Raw genomic sequence first — 17,464 nt, 5'->3', positions numbered from 1 at the left:
AGGTCTACAATAAATATGTGATTGTCTTTTCCTGCAGACGTATCTAGTTCCCCACATGCAGACAGCTGTCAGGACAAAGGGTAAGGCATATATTCCCTGGTCCATGTATAATAATGCATATCCTTTCTCATATATTATTATTTTAAACAACAGTTTTGTTATTAAGGAGGACTAAAAATGATTTCTTTATTTTTAACTGAAAAAAAAAACCCCACAACAATGTTTAATGAAGGTCATCTCCCCTTTTTAGAGAAACGGAGCAGGTGGTTGGTGAGCTGACCTCGCAGTCAGTGGCACAGGAAGAAGCTGTGGTGAGTATAGGAAATGTCAAGAGGGCATTTCACAATTCAGAACCAAAAGTAAGGTTGCCCAATAGCAGTGTTGTGCTAGTTCAAATTTAAAATGAACTAATTAAAAGTTCATTTCATACTTATTTTTAAACTAGTTCACTGTCATTTTTTTTACTTTTAATAAATAGGCTGCTATTCTTCTTAAATAAAACCCCTTTCTACCCATTCATCACCAGCCCAAAATATATAGGTAAATTTTCCTTGCATTTTTTTATCCACTCTCAAAAATTAAAGGAATGTCCTGGCCAAGTGGATAGTTATTGTTTTTAATTTCTGAGAAAGCGGGTAGGCTCTTAAACCGTCTCTGGATTGGCTGAGCATACAGAGAGACAGACAGACAATTGTTGCACAGGTTTAATGCCTGACTTGCAGAAGCATTTATGAAGACAAAATACTTTGTTTAGGAGAACAAATGAATGTACCAAGAGCATCAAGATTACCTTCTGGCTTGCTAAAAATCTTCTTAGTTCGATCAGATGCGAGTCTGCATAAAGTTTTGACTAATCAGACACTTGATCAGTACCCAATTACAATATGAAACAAAAAATGTTATAACCAATTCTTGTTGCATTGAAGCTGTGTTTTGTTGCTTATTGGTTGTACATTGGATGAAGTTTTACACAGTTTTAGTGCTGCACAGTCCAATAGGCTTTACACCCCGGCAGCTCATGCTTGATATTGGGTGTGATGACCTTAGGTTCATGTCTGGTTGTGCCAAAGGGACCCATGCTATTGCCAGTACTTTTCTATGGGAATTATACAAACTGTGTGTGCATTTTAACACATGTCCACAATAATAGTCTAATCTTAATGCAGTTAAATTCAGTAATAAGACAAAATATATAACAGGAAGTATACATTTTTCTGTTTTTTTTTTTGTTTTTTGTTTAATGGACAAAAGTTGATTTTGTTAGAGTAACTGTGTCTGTTGTCCAGCTTTATGCCCTTTAGCCCACACCTGGCACTAGACAGGAGTACATTTTTATGTGCACCATAGGGTCCTCTTCTGTTTATGGTACTTCTCTTCAGGGACTAGACAAGCTGTGCGTGTGCATTTCGTTGCTGTCCAATAAAAAAAAAAAACATGTATCTCCAGAACTCTATAGGAGATAGGTTAAACCTTCTTAACTTTCAGTAGAAGTCAATGTAAATAGGATTATTTCAGGTATGTTTGGAGAATTTCTGTTGGTCCATCTCCGTTGACAGATGTTGATTTCTTTCTTTCTTTTCTCATTTTCCTTCATTAAGAATGAGAATGTGAATGACGAAGTGGATCAGCAGGAAAATGAAAGACAAGATGATGCTGGTTCTGATGATGAAGGTGAAGGTGAAGGCGAGGGTGAAGAAGATGACTTGGATGACCTGCCCAGCTCCCGCGGTAGTCAGTGGAAGGGCCCCTTCTCACGCAAGCGCAGCCAGACCAGCGTATACCTGCAGGAGTGGCACGTGCCCTTCCACGAGCTGAACCTGGGGGAGCTGATAGGAAAGGGCCGATGGGGGAAGGTGTACCGGGGCCGCTGGCACGGAGAGGTGGCCGTGCGTCTGCTGGAGATAGATGGAAATAATCAAGGTCACCTGAAGCTCTTCAAGAAGGAAGTGATGAATTACCGGCAAACTCGGCACGAGAATGTGGTGCTGTTTATGGGAGCCTGCATGAACCCGCCACAGCTGGCTATCATTACGAGGTAAGCCTGGGGCCTGGTGGAAGGGGTTAGGTTATGTCTGGAATAGAGTCGGCAATTAAGTTTGGTCGTGGGCCAGATATTTTCCAAGCAATTACGTGGCGGGCCACAAAACAAACTGTTTTGTAAAATGAAGTGTAATGGGATGGATTGCTACAGACTAGTAGCTCTCCAGCCCAGAGGGTTGTTGAACTAAATTGCAGAACAGTTGATCTCAAAGCAGGTAAACCCAAGAAAAAAAAAAAAAAAAAAAAAAAAACAATACCGCTCGTTACGCGGGATAAAACCTGTGTCATCAGGGTCGTGGTCCAATACACTACCACTGTTCCAGCTAGTGAATTGGGACACTGCCAGGAAAAACGCCCCTATAAGGAGATTGGGAGCCCAAGAACAGGTGGAAAAACGAAAACGGGCGGAAACTAAAATCACGCCGAGTGCGACAGAGAGACAGGAGCGAGACATAAAACAAATGCTGGCCGTAGAAGCATTTTATTTTTATTTTTTTCCACTAACGTTCATTATTGTTCAAACAACCTCACGGGCCAGATATTTCATGCTTGTGGGCCACATCTGGCCCGCTGGCCGCCTATTGCCGACCAATGACCTAGAGGGTAGTCATGCTTAAAGCTTAAAGCTGCTATGTTGTACATTACTTCATGATGAAAGTTAAGTTCCTCCTTACTCCATATATAGTTTATCAGCCTAGATGTTTGCTGTCTAAAGTTTTCTTGCTTAATATTGAAACCACAGTACTTTTTTTTACTGTAGTAAAGAAAGGAAGTGGGTTTCACTCTGAAGTTGAGAAAGACCTGTATGTCGAAATTGTCTCAAGTCTGCCTCAAACTGTGTAGACCCATGTAACTTCAAAAAGATGTTTGATATCCATAAAATCAAATTTTAAATATAATATATGGCATTTCTAAAAAGAGCAATCACAACCATTTTTAAAATCTTGAATGTCATGGATGTTTTTGGCCTGGACCAAAGGACCAAAATTTAAACATACTAAAAGAGTTTGTCTGTCTGTATCAACTTAACAATGATCTTGTTTGACTGCAGCATGAGAACTTTTTTTTTTTTTGGATGGGTCAGACTTTTAAAATAAATAGAGAAAAGAAAGGAAGGCAGTCGTTACTCATTAAACAATAGAATGAAAAAAAACTGGGTCTGCTACTGATTTCTCTTTTTTGTAACTAAATATTAAGGTGGTAGCCTGTATTATTTTGTTTCTAAACTGAAAGCAGAAGCATTTCTGAGTGGAGATGGGATAGGGATAAAATGTTGTGTTTAATGGTACCACTGTGCTGGAACGACCATCCCTGCTAAGCCTAATACTGTATATTAATTCTAAAAACTGGGGTGTTGGGTCGCTTTTTGCATTTTTTTTGCAGTTGTTCTGGCCACGTCACGCGTCTTTACGAACTTACGTCACATGTACTGCCTCTGAAAAAGGAACCGGCTTTACTGAATGCGAGCAGCTGGTGGAGCAATGGAGACTTCAGAAAGGAAAACTCAGACCTCAGTAGCTCATTCACTCATAGTAAAACATATATATTAAATAAAATATGTATAAAATAACTCTCTTACAACACTTCGCTCAGCAGTTTCTGACTGCATATAACCTGGAATCAGATTTATCAGCTCTGAAAGAAGACCACATCACACCCACCCAGTTTAAAATGATTCCTTCGCATGCTCGGCGCAATTACCCATTCTCACCAGAGAGGACCCTAAATCCCCAGATCCCAAAACTTACAGACATCAGCTTTAACCATTGTTGTAAACAGATCAATGGAATTTGTGGATATCTGTTACTCATTTTACTGCATGACACTGAAACTTCTAGAAAAGTGACTCCTCCAACATGCTGCCATCTGACATGTGCTTACAAACCAAACCCCTCAATCAATGCCATGTTTAGGTAGATGCAGCCCAAGGTTCTTAAGTGCATGTACTAAACTGCTGTGTGAAACAAAATGGGACAGATATATACAACATAAGATCTAAAATCCTGGTTTGGACTTTCAGGTGTGAAAATTCCCTTAGAACTGCAGTATTTCTTATAGGACGGCATTTGTGCACCATGAACATACAGCATGAGTGGAATCATTCTAAGAATACAGAACCTGTCGTCCCTAATTAGGGCCCGAGCACCGAAGGCGCAGGCGAAGCCTGCACCGGAGGTGCAAAGCCCTATTGTTTTTGGTCCGTTTATTAGGGCCCGAGCACCGAAGGCGCAGGCGAAGCCTGCACCGGAGGTGCAAAGCCCTATTGTTTTTGGTCCGTTTATTATTAGGGCCCGAGCACCGAAGGCGCAGGCGAAGCCTGCACCGGAGGTGCAAAGCCCTATTGTTTTTGGTCCGTTTATTAGGGCCCGAGCACCGAAGGCGCAGGCGAAGCCTGCACCGGAGGTGCAAAGCCCTATTGTTTTTGGTCCGTTTATTATTATTATTATTATTCTGCCTCTTTGCGTCCATTTTTGAGGCATTTCCGATACTCGAAAACTCACGCATTTTGGCACAGGCCTCAAGCTCGGCGAAAATTTTAAAGTTCCATAGAGGCTGGACTTTGGCGTTGTTCAGGAGCTCTATAGCGCCCCCAAACGTCGGCAGTGGCCGGGATGAAGTTTGTCCAACGTGCATCAACTTTGGTACGCTCATTGACCTCCTCATAAACAACAAGAATCATTAGATTTTATTTGACTCCGCCCAACAGGAAGTCGGCCATTTTGACAGGAAGTTGCAAAATAAAAAGTTTCCCGCTGGGTTTCGGAGTGGTTAGGATGTTTGAAAACTCCTAAAATTTTACAGAGCTATTTGGCCTTGGCCATACTTTGACCTTCAGTTGGAATTTCGTAAATTCGTCTTTCATCAGCTCTCTAGCGCCACCTATTTTATATCATATTTATGAAAAGCTCTCAGCCTCTTGATGATTGGCAGATTCAATAAGTCTTTGAAATGATTTAGGAATATTTTGTCGTTTTTCTCATGTGTAGCTAGAGGACTCTACAGCGCCCCCTATTTTGTTTAGGCCATTAAATTAGCTGTAGCTGTCTCAAAATTTCTCCAATATTCTCGATTTTTGGCAACAACATAGAAACTATCATCCCGCACATATTACCCTTTGGCTTGTACTAGCTCCGCCCAACAGGAAGTCGGCCATTTTGAAATTTGTGGAATTTTTACACATTTTTCACGAACTCATTCAAACTCCTCCTAGAGTCTTTGTCATATTACCTCTAAATTTGGTATGGATAGGCTCCAGACATACATGGTGATAAATTGCGAAGGAATAGTTGATAGCTGAAACGATGACGTAATGGCGGACAATTAATTTAATGGAGACGCAACACTAAACAAAAGTGAAACCATGACACGGTCATAACACAGATGATTGAAAATTCATGAAACTTGGTAAAAACACAAGAGACATCATAAGACACGTTTTTAGTATTGGAATGATTGACTCCGCCCAACAGGAAGTTGGCCATTTTGAAATATGTGCATTTTACACACATTTTTTGCATACTTTGTCGAACTCCTCCTAGGGAATTTATTGAATACTCTTGATATTTGTCAGTAATAAACTACTAACACACCTGATGATAAATTGCGAAGGAATAGTCGATATCTTAAACGAGGACGAAATGGCGGACAGTTGAATTGCTTGAGATACCCCATTAAAACAGGAAGTGAATACATTCTGGTGTTAGTAGGTGTTTGAGGAGGTTAAAAAGGTTAAAAACTCTCAAAAATTTACAGGCCTGCTTGATGTAAGCAGTACTTTGATCTGAAATTAAAATTTCATATATACGTATTTCATTGGCTCTATAGCGCCACCTAGGTTTCAATGCATATTTGACATTACGGGAATGCTCAAAACCTCTTGAAAATTGACAGATTGCATAAGACCTAAAAACACTTTACAAATATTTTGACAATTTTTTCATGTATAGCTAGCGGACTCTACAGCGCCCCCTAATTGGTTCGTTTAATAAATTAGCTGTGGATGGGTCAAAATTTGTCTAATCTTCTCAAATTTTGGTAGGATCGTAGATAGTATGACCCTGCACATATTTGCAATTGGCTTGTATTAGCTCCGCCCCACAGGAAGTCGGCCATATTGGAATTTGTAATATTTTTACACATTTTTCACAAACTCATTTAAACTGCTCCTAAAGTCTTTGTCAGATTACCTCTTATTTCGCTGTAAATGAACAACAGACATATTTGATGATAACTGCCAAAGGATTAGTTGATCGGTAAAACGGTGACCCAATGGCGAGCAATTGATTCACTAGAGACGCAACACTAAACCAAAGTGAAATCATGACACGGTCAGAAAACAGATTATTGAAAATTCATGAAACTTGGCAAAAACACAAAAGACATCATTACACACATTTTCAGCATTGGTAGGACTGACTCCGCCCAACAGGAAGTCGGCCATTTTGAAATATCTGCATTTTACATACATTTTTTTGCGTATGTTGTCAAACTACTCCTAGCAAATTTTGTTGAATTCTCTTGATATTTGGTAAAAATAAACATTGAACATATCTGATGATAAATTGTGAAGGAATAGTCGATATCTCAAACGAGGACGAAATGGCAGATGGTTGAATTTGTGAGATGCCACATCAAAACAGGAGGTGAAAACCTAGGTAATGCTAGGTGTTTTCAGGAGGTTATAACGGAGAAAAACTCACAAAATTTGACCAGCCTGCTTATCTAAGGCTGTTGTTTGATGTAGAATTAGAATTTCAAATACATGTATTTTAACAGCGCTATAGCGCCACCTGTATTTTAAATGGATATTTCACATGTTTAACAGGATAGAAAACTCTTGAAAATTGGCACACTCAATAAGACCTTAAAATTACTTTTACCGGTTTCTCGGTTTGGCCCGGTACGATTTGTGCTGTTGTGCGAGGGCCCTACGTCCCCCTGTGACAGGGGGACAACTCGTTATTATTATTATTATTCTGCCTCTTTGCGTCCATTTTTGAGGCATTTCCGATACTCGAAAACTCACGCATTTTGGCACAGGCCTCAAGCTCGGCGAAAATTTTAAAGTTCCATAGAGGCTGGACTTTGGCGTTGTTCAGGAGCTGTATAGCGCCCCCAAACGTCGGCAGTGGCCGGGATGAAGTTTGTCCAACGTGCACCAACTTTGGTACGCTCATTGACCTCCTCATAATCAACAAGAATCACTAGGTTTTATTTGACTCCGCCCAACAGGAAGTCAGCCATTTTGACAGGAAGTTGCAAAATAAAAAGTTTCCCGCTGGGTTTCGGAGTGGTTAGGATGTTTGAAAACTCCTAAAATTTTACAGAGCTATTTGGCTTAGGCCATACTTTGACCGTAAGTTGGAATTTCGTAAATTCGTCTTTCATCAGCTCTCTAGCGCCACCTATTTTATATCATATTTATGAAAATCTCTCAGCCTCTTGATGATTGGCAGATTCAATAAGTCTTTGAAATGATTTAGGAATATTTTGTCGTTTTTCTCATGTGTAGCTAGAGGACTCTACAGCGCCCCCTATTTTGTTTAGGCCATTAAATTAGCTGTAGCTGTCTCAAAATTTCTCCAATATTCTCGATTTTTGGCAACAACATAGAAACTATCATCCTGCACATATTACCCTTTGGCTTGTACTAGCTCCGCCCAACAGGAAGTCAGCCATTTTGAAATTTGTGGAATTTTTACACATTTTTCACGAACTCATTCAAACTCCTCCTAGAGTCTTTGTCATATTACCTCTAAATTTGGTATGGATAGGCTCCAGACATACATGGTGATAAATTGCGAAGGAATAGTCGATAGCTGAAACGATGACGTAATGGCGGACAATTAATTTAATGGAGACGCAACACTAGACCAAAGTGAAACCATGACACCGTCATAAAACAGATTATTGAAAAATCATGAAACTTGGTAAAAACACAAGAGACATCATAAGACACGTTTGTAGTATTGGAATGATTGACTCCGCCCAACAGGAAGTCGGCCATTTTGAAATATGTGCATTTTACACACATTTTTTGCATACTTTGTCGAACTCCTCCTAGGGAATTTGTTGAATACTCTTGATATTTGTCAGTAATAAACTACTAACACACCTGATGATAAATTGCGAAGGAATAGTCGATATCTTAAACGAGGACGAAATGGCGGATAGTTGAATTGCTTGAGATGCCCCGTTAAAACAGGAAGTGAATACATTCTGGTGTTAGTAGGTGTTTGAGGAGGTTAAAAAGGTTAAAAACTCTCAAAAATTTACAGGCCTGCTTGATTTAAGCAGTACTTTGATCTGAAATTAAAATTTCATATATACGTATTTCTTTGGCTCTATAGCGCCACCTAGGTTTCAATGCATATTTGACATTACGGGAATGCTCAAAACCTCTTGAAAATTGACAGATTGCATAAGACCTAAAAACACTTTACAAATATTTTGACAATTTTTTCATGTATAGCTAGCGGACTCTACAGCACCCCCTAATTGGTTCGTTTAATAAATTAGCTGTGGATGTGTCAAAATTTGTCTAATCTTCTCAAATTTTGGTAGGATCGTAGATAGTATGACCCTGCACATATTTGCAATTGGCTTGTATTAGCTCCGCCCCACAGGAAGTCGGCCATATTGGAATTTGTAATATTTTTACACATTTTTCACAAACTCATTTAAACTGCTCCTAAAGTCTTTGTCAGATTACCTCTTATTTCGCTGTAAATGAACAACAGACATATTTGATGATAACTGCCAAAGGATTAGTTGATCGGTAAAACGGTGACCCAATGGCGAGCAATTGATTCACTAGAGACGCAACACTAAACCAATGTGAAACCATGACACGGTCAGAAAACAGATTATTGAAAATTCATGAAACTTGGCAAAAACACAAAAGACATCATTACACACATTTTCAGCATTGGTAGGACTGACTCCGCCCAACAGGAAGTCGGCCATTTTGAAATATCTGCATTTTACACACATTTTTTGTGTACATTGTCAAACTACTCCTAGCAAATTTGATGAATTCTCTTGGTATTTGGTAAAAATAAACATTGAACATATCTGATGATAAATTGTGAAGGAATAGTCAATATCTCAAACGAGGTAGAAATGGCAGATGGTTGAATTTTTGAGATCCCACATCAAAACAGGAGTTGAAAACCTAGGTAATGCCAGGTGTTTTGAGGAGGTTATAACGGAGAAAAACTCACAAAATTTGACCGGCCTGCTTATCTAAGGCTGTTGTTTGATGTAGAATTAAAATTCCAAATACATGTATTTTAACAGTGCCATAGCGCCACCTGTATTTTAAATGGATAATTCACGTGTTTAACAGGATAGAAAACTCTTGAAAATTGGCACACTCAATAAGACCTCAAAATTACTTTTACCGGTTTCTCGGTTTGGCCCGGTACGATTTGCGCTGTTGTGCGAGGGCCCTACGTCCCCCTGTGACAGGGGGACAACTCGTTATTATTATTATTCTGCCTCTTTGCGTCCATTTTTGAGGCATTTCCGATACTCGAAAACTCACGCATTTTGGCACAGACCTCAAGCTCGGCGAAAATTTTAAAGTTCCATAGAGTCTGGACTTTGGCGTTGTTCAGGAGCTCTATAGCGCCCCCAAACGTCGGCAGTGGCCAGGATGAAGTTTGTCCAACGTGCACCAACTTTGGTACGCTCATTGACCTCCTCATAAACAACAAGAATCACTAGGTTTTATTTGACTCCGCCCAACAGGAAGTCGGCCATTTTGACAGGAAGTTGCAAAATAAAAAGTTTCCCGCTGGATTTCGGAGGGGTTAGGATGTTTGAAAACTACTAAAATTTTACAGAGCTATTTGGCTTAGGCCATACTTTGACCGTTAGTTGGAATTTCGTAAATTCGTCTTTCATCAGCTCTCTAGCGCCACCTATTTTATATCATATTTATGAAAAGCTCTCAGCCTCTTGATAATTGGCAAATTCAATAAGTCTTTGAAATGATTTAGGAATATTTTGTCGTTTTTCTCATGTGTAGCTAGAGGACTCTACAGCGCCCCCTATTTTGTTTAGGCCATTAAATTAGCTGTAGCTGTCTCAAAATTTCTCCAATATTCTCGATTTTTGGCAACAACATAGAAACTATCATCCCGCACATATTACCCTTTGGCTTGTACTAGCTCCGCCCAACAGGAAGTCGGCCATTTTGAAATTTGTGGAATTTTTTCACATTTTTCACGAACTCATTCAAACTCCTCCTAGAGTCTTTGTCATATTACCTCTAAATTTGGTGTGGATAGGCTCCAGACATACATGGTGATAAATTGCGAAGGAATAGTCGATAGATGAAACGATGACGTAATGGCGGACAATTAATTTAATGGAGACGCAACACTAGACCAAAGTGAAACCATGACACGGTCATAAAACAGATGATTGAAAAATCATGAAACTTGGTAAAAACACAAGAGACATAATAAGACACGTTTTTAGTATTGGAATGATTGACTCCGCCCAACAGGAAGTCGGCCATTTTGAAATATGTGCATTTTACACACATTTTTTGCATACTTTGTCGAACTCCTCCTAGGGAATTTGTTGAATACTCTTGGTATTTGTCAGCAATAAACTACTACCATCCGTGATGATAAATTGCGAAGGAATAGTCGATATCTTAAACGAGGACGAAATGGCGGACAGTTGAACTGCTTGAGATGCCCCATTGAAACAGGAAGTGAATACATTCTGGTGTTAGTAGGTGTTTGAGGAGGTTAAAAAGGTTGAAAACTCTCGAAAATTTACAGGCCTGCTTGAATTAAGCAGTACTTTCATCTGAAATTAAAATTTCTTGTATACGTATTTCATTGGCTCTATAGCGCCACCTAGGTTTCAATGCATATTTGACATTACGGGAATGCTCAAAACCTCTTGAAAATTGACAGATTGCATAAGACCTAAAAACACTTTACAAATATTTTGACAATTTTTTCATGTATAGCTAGCGGACTCTACAGCGCCCCCTAATTTGTTCGTTTAATAAATTAGCTGTGGATGTGTCAAAATTTGTCTAATCTTCTCAAATTTTGGTAGGAGTGTAGATAGTATGACCCTGCACATATTTGCAATTGGCTTGTATTAGCTCCGCCCAACAGGAAGTCGGCCATATTGGAATTTGTAATATTTTTACACATTTTTCACAAACTCATTTAAACTGCTCCTAAAGTCTTTGTCAGATTACCTCTTATTTCGCTGTAAATGAACAACCGACATATTTGATGATAACTGCCAAAGGATTAGTTGATCGGTAAAACGGTGACCCAATGGCGAGCAATTGATTCACTAGAGACGCAACACTAAACCAAAGTGAAACCATGACACGGTCAGAAAACAGTTTTTTGAAAATTCATGAAACTTGGCAAAAACACAAAAGACATCATTACACACATTTTCAGCATTGGTAGGACTGACTCCGCCCAACAGGAAGTCGGCCATTTTGAAATATCTGCATTTTACACACATTTTTTGTGTACATTGTCAAACTACTCCTAGCAAATTTGTTGAATTATCTTGGTATTTGGTAAAAATAAACATTGAACATATCTGATGATAAATTGTGAAGGAATAGTCGATATCTCAAACGAGGACGAAATGGCAGATGGTTGAATTTGTGAGATGCCACATCAAAACAGGAGGTCAAAACCTAGGTAATGCCAGGTGTTTTGAGGAGGTTATAACGGAGAAAAACTCACAAAATTTGACCGGCCTGCTTATCTAAGGCTGTTCTTTGATGTAGAATTAGAATTTCAAATACATGTATTTTAACAGCGCCATAGCGCCACCTGTATTTTAAATGGATATTTCACGTGTTTAACAGGATAGAAAACTCTTGAAAATTGGCACACTCAATAAGACCTTTAAATTACTTCTACCGGTTTCTCGGTTTGGCCCGGTACGATTTGCGCTGTTGTGCGAGGGCCCTACGTCCCCCTGTGACAGGGGGACAACTCGTTATTATTAGGGCCCGAGCACCGAAGGCGCAGGCGAAGCCTGCACCGGAGGTGCAAAGCCCTATTGTTTTTGGTCCGTTTATTAGGGCCCGAGCACCGAAGGCGCAGGCGAAGCCTGCACCGGAGGTGCAAAGCCCTATTGTTTTTGGTCCGTTTATTATTATTATTATTATTCTGCCTCTTTGCGTCCATTTTTGAGGCCTTTCCGATACTCGAAAACTCACGCATTTTGGCACAGGCCTCAAGCTCGGCGAAAATTTTAAAGTTCCATAGAGGCTGGACTTTGGCGTTGTTCAGGAGCTCTATAGCGCCCCCAAACGTTGGCAGTGGCCGGGATGAAGTTTGTCCAACGTGCACCAACTTTGGTACGCTCATTGACCTCCTCATAAACAACAAGAATCACTAGGTTTTATTTGACTCCGCCCAACAGGAAGTCGGCCATTTTGACAGGAAGTTGCAAAATAAAAAGTTTCCCGCTGGGTTTCGGAGTGGTTAGGATGTTTGAAAACTCCTAAAATTTTACAGAGCTATTTGGCCTTGGCCATACTTTGACCGTAAGTTGGAATTTCGTAAATTCGTTTTTCATCAGCTCTCTAGCGCCACCTATTTTATATCATATTTATGAAAAGCTCTCAGCCTCTTGATGATTGGTAGATTCAATAAGTCTTTGAAATGATTTAGGAATATTTTGTCGTTTTTCTCATGTGTAGCTAGAGGACTCTACAGCGCCCCCTATTTTGTTTAGGCCATTAAATTAGCTGTAGCTGTCTCAAAATTTCTCCAATATTCTCGATTTTTGGCAACAACATAGAAACTATCATCCCGCACATATTACCCTTTGGCTTGTACTAGCTCTGCCCAACAGGAAGTCGGCCATTTTGAAATTTGTGGAATTTTTACACATTTTTCACGAACTCATTCAAACTCCTCCTAGAGTCTTTGTCATATTAGCTCTAAATTTGGTATGGATAGGCTCCAGACATACATGGTGATAAATTGCGAAGGAATAGTCGATAGCTGAAACGATGACGTAATGGCGGACAATTAATTTAATGGAGACGCAACACTAGACCAAAGTGAAACCATGACACAGTCATAAAACAGATTATTGAAAAATCATGAAACTTGGTAAAAACACAAGAGACATCATAAGACACGTTTTTAGTATTGGAATGATTGACTCCGCCCAACAGGAAGTCGGCCATTTTGAAATATGTGCATTTTACACACATTTTTTGCATACTTTGTCGAACTCCTCCTAGGGAATTTGTTGAATACTCTTGATATTTGTCAGTAATAAACTACTAACACACCTGATGATAAATTGCGAAGGAATAGTCGATATCTTAAACGAGGACGAAATGGCGGACAGTTGAATTGCTTGAGATGCCCCATTAAAGCAGGAAGTGAATACATTCTGGTGTTAGTAGGTGTTTGAGGAGGTTAAAAAGGTTAAAAACTCTCAAAAATTTACAGGCCTGCTTGATTTAAGCAGTACTTTGATCTGAAATTAAAATTTCATATATACGTATTTCAATGGCTCTATAGCGCCACCTAGGTTTCAATGCATATTTGACATTACGGGAATGCTCAAAACCTCTTGAAAATTGACAGATTGCATAAGACCTAAAAATACTTTACAAATATTTTGACAATTTTTTCATGTATAGCTAGCGGACTCTACAGCGCCCCCTAATTGGTTCGTTTAATAAATTAGCTGTGGATGTGTCAAAATTTGTCTAATCTTCTCAAATTTTGGTAGGATCGTAGATAGTATGACCCTGCACATATTTGCAATTGGCTTGTATTAGCTCCGCCCCACAGGAAGTCGGCCATATTGGAATTTGTAATATTTTTACACATTTTTCACAAACTCATTTAAACTGCTCCTAAAGTCTTTGTCAGATTACCTCTTATTTCGCTGTAAATGAACAACAGACATATTTGATGATAACTGCCAAAGGATTAGTTGATCGGTAAAACGGTGACCCAATGGCGAGCAATTGATTCACTAGAGACGCAACACTAAACCAAAGTGAAACCATGACACGGTCAGAAAACAGATTATTGAAAATTCATGAAACTTGGCAAAAACACAAAAGACATCATTGCACACATTTTCAGCATTGGTAGGACTGACTCTGCCCAACAGGAAGTCTGCCATTTTGAAATATCTGCATTTTACATACATTTTTTTGCGTATGTTGTCAAACTACTCCTAGCAAATTTTGTTGAATTCTCTTGATATTTGGTAAAAATAAACATTGAACATATCTGATGATAAATTGTGAAGGAATAGTCGATATCTCAAACGAGGACGAAATGGCAGATGGTTGAATTTGTGAGATGCCACATCAAAACAGGAGGTTTACTCCTAGGTAATGCCAGGTGTTTTGAGGAGGTTATAACGAAGAAAAACAAAATTTGACTGGCCTGCTTATCTAAGGCTGTTGTTTGGTGTAGAATTAGAATTTCAAATACATGTATTTTAACAGCGCTATAGCGCCACCTGTATTTTAAATGGATATTTCACATGTTTAACAGGATAGAAAACTCTTGAAAATTGGCACACTCAATAAGACCTCAAAATTACTTTTACCGGTTTCTCGGTTTGGCCCGGTACGATTTGCGCTGTTGTGCGAGGGCCCTACGTCCCCCTGTGACAGGGGGACAACTCGTTATTAGGGCCCGAGCACCGAAGGCGCAGGCGAAGCCTGCACCGGAGGTGCAAAGCCCTATTGTTTTTGGTCCGTTTATTATTATTATTTTTATTTTTAAACTTCGCGGCCATTTTTGAGGCCTTTCTGATACTCGAAAACTCTTGAATTTTGGCACAGACATCAAAGCCGGTGAAAAATTTGAAATTTCACAGTTCCTGGGCTTGGGAGTTGATCAGGAGCTCTATAGCGCCCCCAAACGTTGCCAGTGGCCGGGATAAAGTTTGTCCAATGTGCACCAAGTTTGGTACGCTCATTGACCTCATTATACCGATCAAGAATCACTTGGATTTATTTGACTCTGCCTAACAGGAAGTCGGCCATTTTGGCAGGAAGTCGCAAAATAAAAAGTTTCCCGTGGTGTTTTGGGTGGGTTACGATGTTCGAAAACTCATAAAATTTCACAGGCATATTGGGCATAGGCTGTACTTTGATGTAAAATTGGAATTTTTCATATTCATAATTTATCAGCTCTCTAGCGCCACCTATTTTATATGACATTTATAGAAAGCTCTTAGCCTCTTCTAAATAAGCAGACCCAATAATGCCTTTAAATGATTTTGAGAAATGTAATCGTTTTTCTAATGTGGAGCTAAATGACTCTACAGCGCCCCCTATTTGGTTTAGGCTAATAAATTAGCGGTAGCTGTCTCAAATTTTCCCCAATGTTCAAGATTTTTGGTAGAAACATAGATATTACGATGCCACACATAATACCCATTGGCATGTATTAGCTCCGCCCAACAGGAAGTCGGCCATTTTGAAAAATGTTAAATTTTTACACATTTTTCACGAACTCATTCGAACTCCTCCTAGAGTCTTTGTCAGATTACAACTAAATGGTCTGTGGATAGTCTCCAGACATACGTGGTGCTAAATTGCGAAGGAATAGTCGATAGCTGAAACGATGACGTAATGGCGGGCAGTTGATTTAATACAGACACAACACTAAACCAAATAGAAACATTAGCATGGTCAGAACACAGCTGCTTGGAAATTCATGAAACTTGGCAAAAACATAAAAGACATCATTACACACGTTTTCAGTGTTGATATGATTGACTCCGCCCAACAGGAAGTCGGCCATTTTGAAAAACGTGCATTTTACACACATTTTTTGCATACTTTGTCGAACTCCTCCTAGGGAATTTGTTGAATACTCTTGATATTTGTCAGTAATAAACTACTAACACACCTGATGATAAATTGCGAAGGAATAGTCGATATCTTAAACGAGGACGAAATGGCGGACAGTTGAATTGCTTGAGATACCCCATTAAAATAGGAAGTAAATACATTCTGGTGTTGGTAGGTGTTTGAGGAGGTTAAACAGGTTGAACCCTCACGAAACTTTACAGGCCTGCTTGATTTAAGCGGTCCTTTGATTAAAAATTGAAATTTCATATATACATATTTCATTGGCTCTATAGCGCCACCTAGGTTTCAATGCATATTTGACATTACGGAAATGCTCAAAAACTCTTGAAAACTGTCAGATTCCATAAGATCTAAAAACACTTTACAAATATTGTGATAATTTTTTCATGTGTAGCTAGTGGACTCTATAGCGCCCCCTAATTCATTCGTTTAATAAATTAGCTGTGGATGTGTCACAATTTGTCTAATCTTCTCAAATTTTGGTAGGAGCGTAGATACTATGACTCTGCACATATTTGCAATTGGTTTGTATTAGCTCCGCCCAACAGGAAGTCGGCCATATTGGATTTTGTAATATTTTTACACTTTTTTTCACAAACTCATTTAAACTGTCTTTGTCAGATTACCTCTAAATTAGCTGAGAATGAACATCAGACACAGTTGATGAAAATTGCCAAAGGAATAGTTGATCGTTAAAACGGTGACGTAATGGCGAGCAGTTGATTGACTAGACACGCAACACTAAACCAAAGTGAAACCATGACACAGTCAGAACACAGATAATTAAAAATTCATGAAACTTGGCAAAAACACAAGAGACATCATTAGACACGTTTTCAGTATTGGTAGGACTGACTCCGCCCAACAGGAAGTTGGCCATTTTGAAATATCTGAATTTTACATACATTTTTTGCGTATGTTGTCAAACTACTCATAGAAATTTTGTTGAATTCTCTTGGTATTTGGTAAATATAAACATTGAACATATCTGATGATAAATTGTGAAGAAATAGTCGATATCTTAAACGAGGAGGGAATGGCGGACGGTTGAATGTTTGAGATGCCACATCAAAACTGGAGGTTGACACATAGGTAATGCTAGGAGTTTTGAGGACGTTATAAGAGAGAAAAGCTCACAAACTTTGACCGGCCTGCTTATATGAGGCTGTTGTTTGATCTAGAATTAGAATTTCAAATATATGTGTTTTAACAGCTCTTTAGCGCCACCTGTATTTTAAATGGGTATTTCTCATTTTTGGCAGGATAGAAAACTCTTGAAAATTACCACACTTAATAAGACCTCAAAATTACTTTCACCGGTTTCTCGGTTTGGCCCGGTACGATTTGCGCTGTTGTGCGAGGGCCCTACGTCCCCCTGTGACAGGGGGACAACTCGTTATTATTATTATTCTGCCTCTTTGCGTCCATTTTTGAGGCATTTCCGATACTCGAAAACTCACGCATTTTGGCACAGACCTCAAGCTCGGCGAAAATTTTAAAGTTCCATAGAGTCTGGACTTTGGCGTTGTTCAGGAGCTCTATAGCGCC

The 17,464-nt window shown here is 39.3% G+C and overlaps 1 protein-coding gene across 6 annotated transcripts in view; it reads left to right on the top strand.

The window, feature by feature from the left end:
* The window catches only part of ksr1b (kinase suppressor of ras 1b), a 79,396-nt gene that overhangs the window by 48,513 nt on the left and 13,419 nt on the right, over positions 1–17,464 (top strand). For all 6 annotated transcript variants that reach the window (XM_007236853.4, XM_007236852.4, XM_049466946.1 and 3 more), the window contains 3 exons: positions 38–80; positions 251–311; positions 1,599–2,035. In XM_007236853.4, coding sequence (XP_007236915.3) covers positions 38–80; positions 251–311; positions 1,599–2,035 — 541 coding nt within the window. The remainder of the gene's footprint in view (positions 1–37; positions 81–250; positions 312–1,598; positions 2,036–17,464) is intronic.

This window comes from Astyanax mexicanus, chromosome 18, assembly GCF_023375975.1.
Source record: "Astyanax mexicanus isolate ESR-SI-001 chromosome 18, AstMex3_surface, whole genome shotgun sequence".
In the NCBI taxonomy this organism is placed as follows: domain Eukaryota; kingdom Metazoa; phylum Chordata; class Actinopteri; order Characiformes; family Acestrorhamphidae; genus Astyanax; species Astyanax mexicanus.
This window is presented reverse-complemented; position numbering and strand designations above follow the sequence as displayed.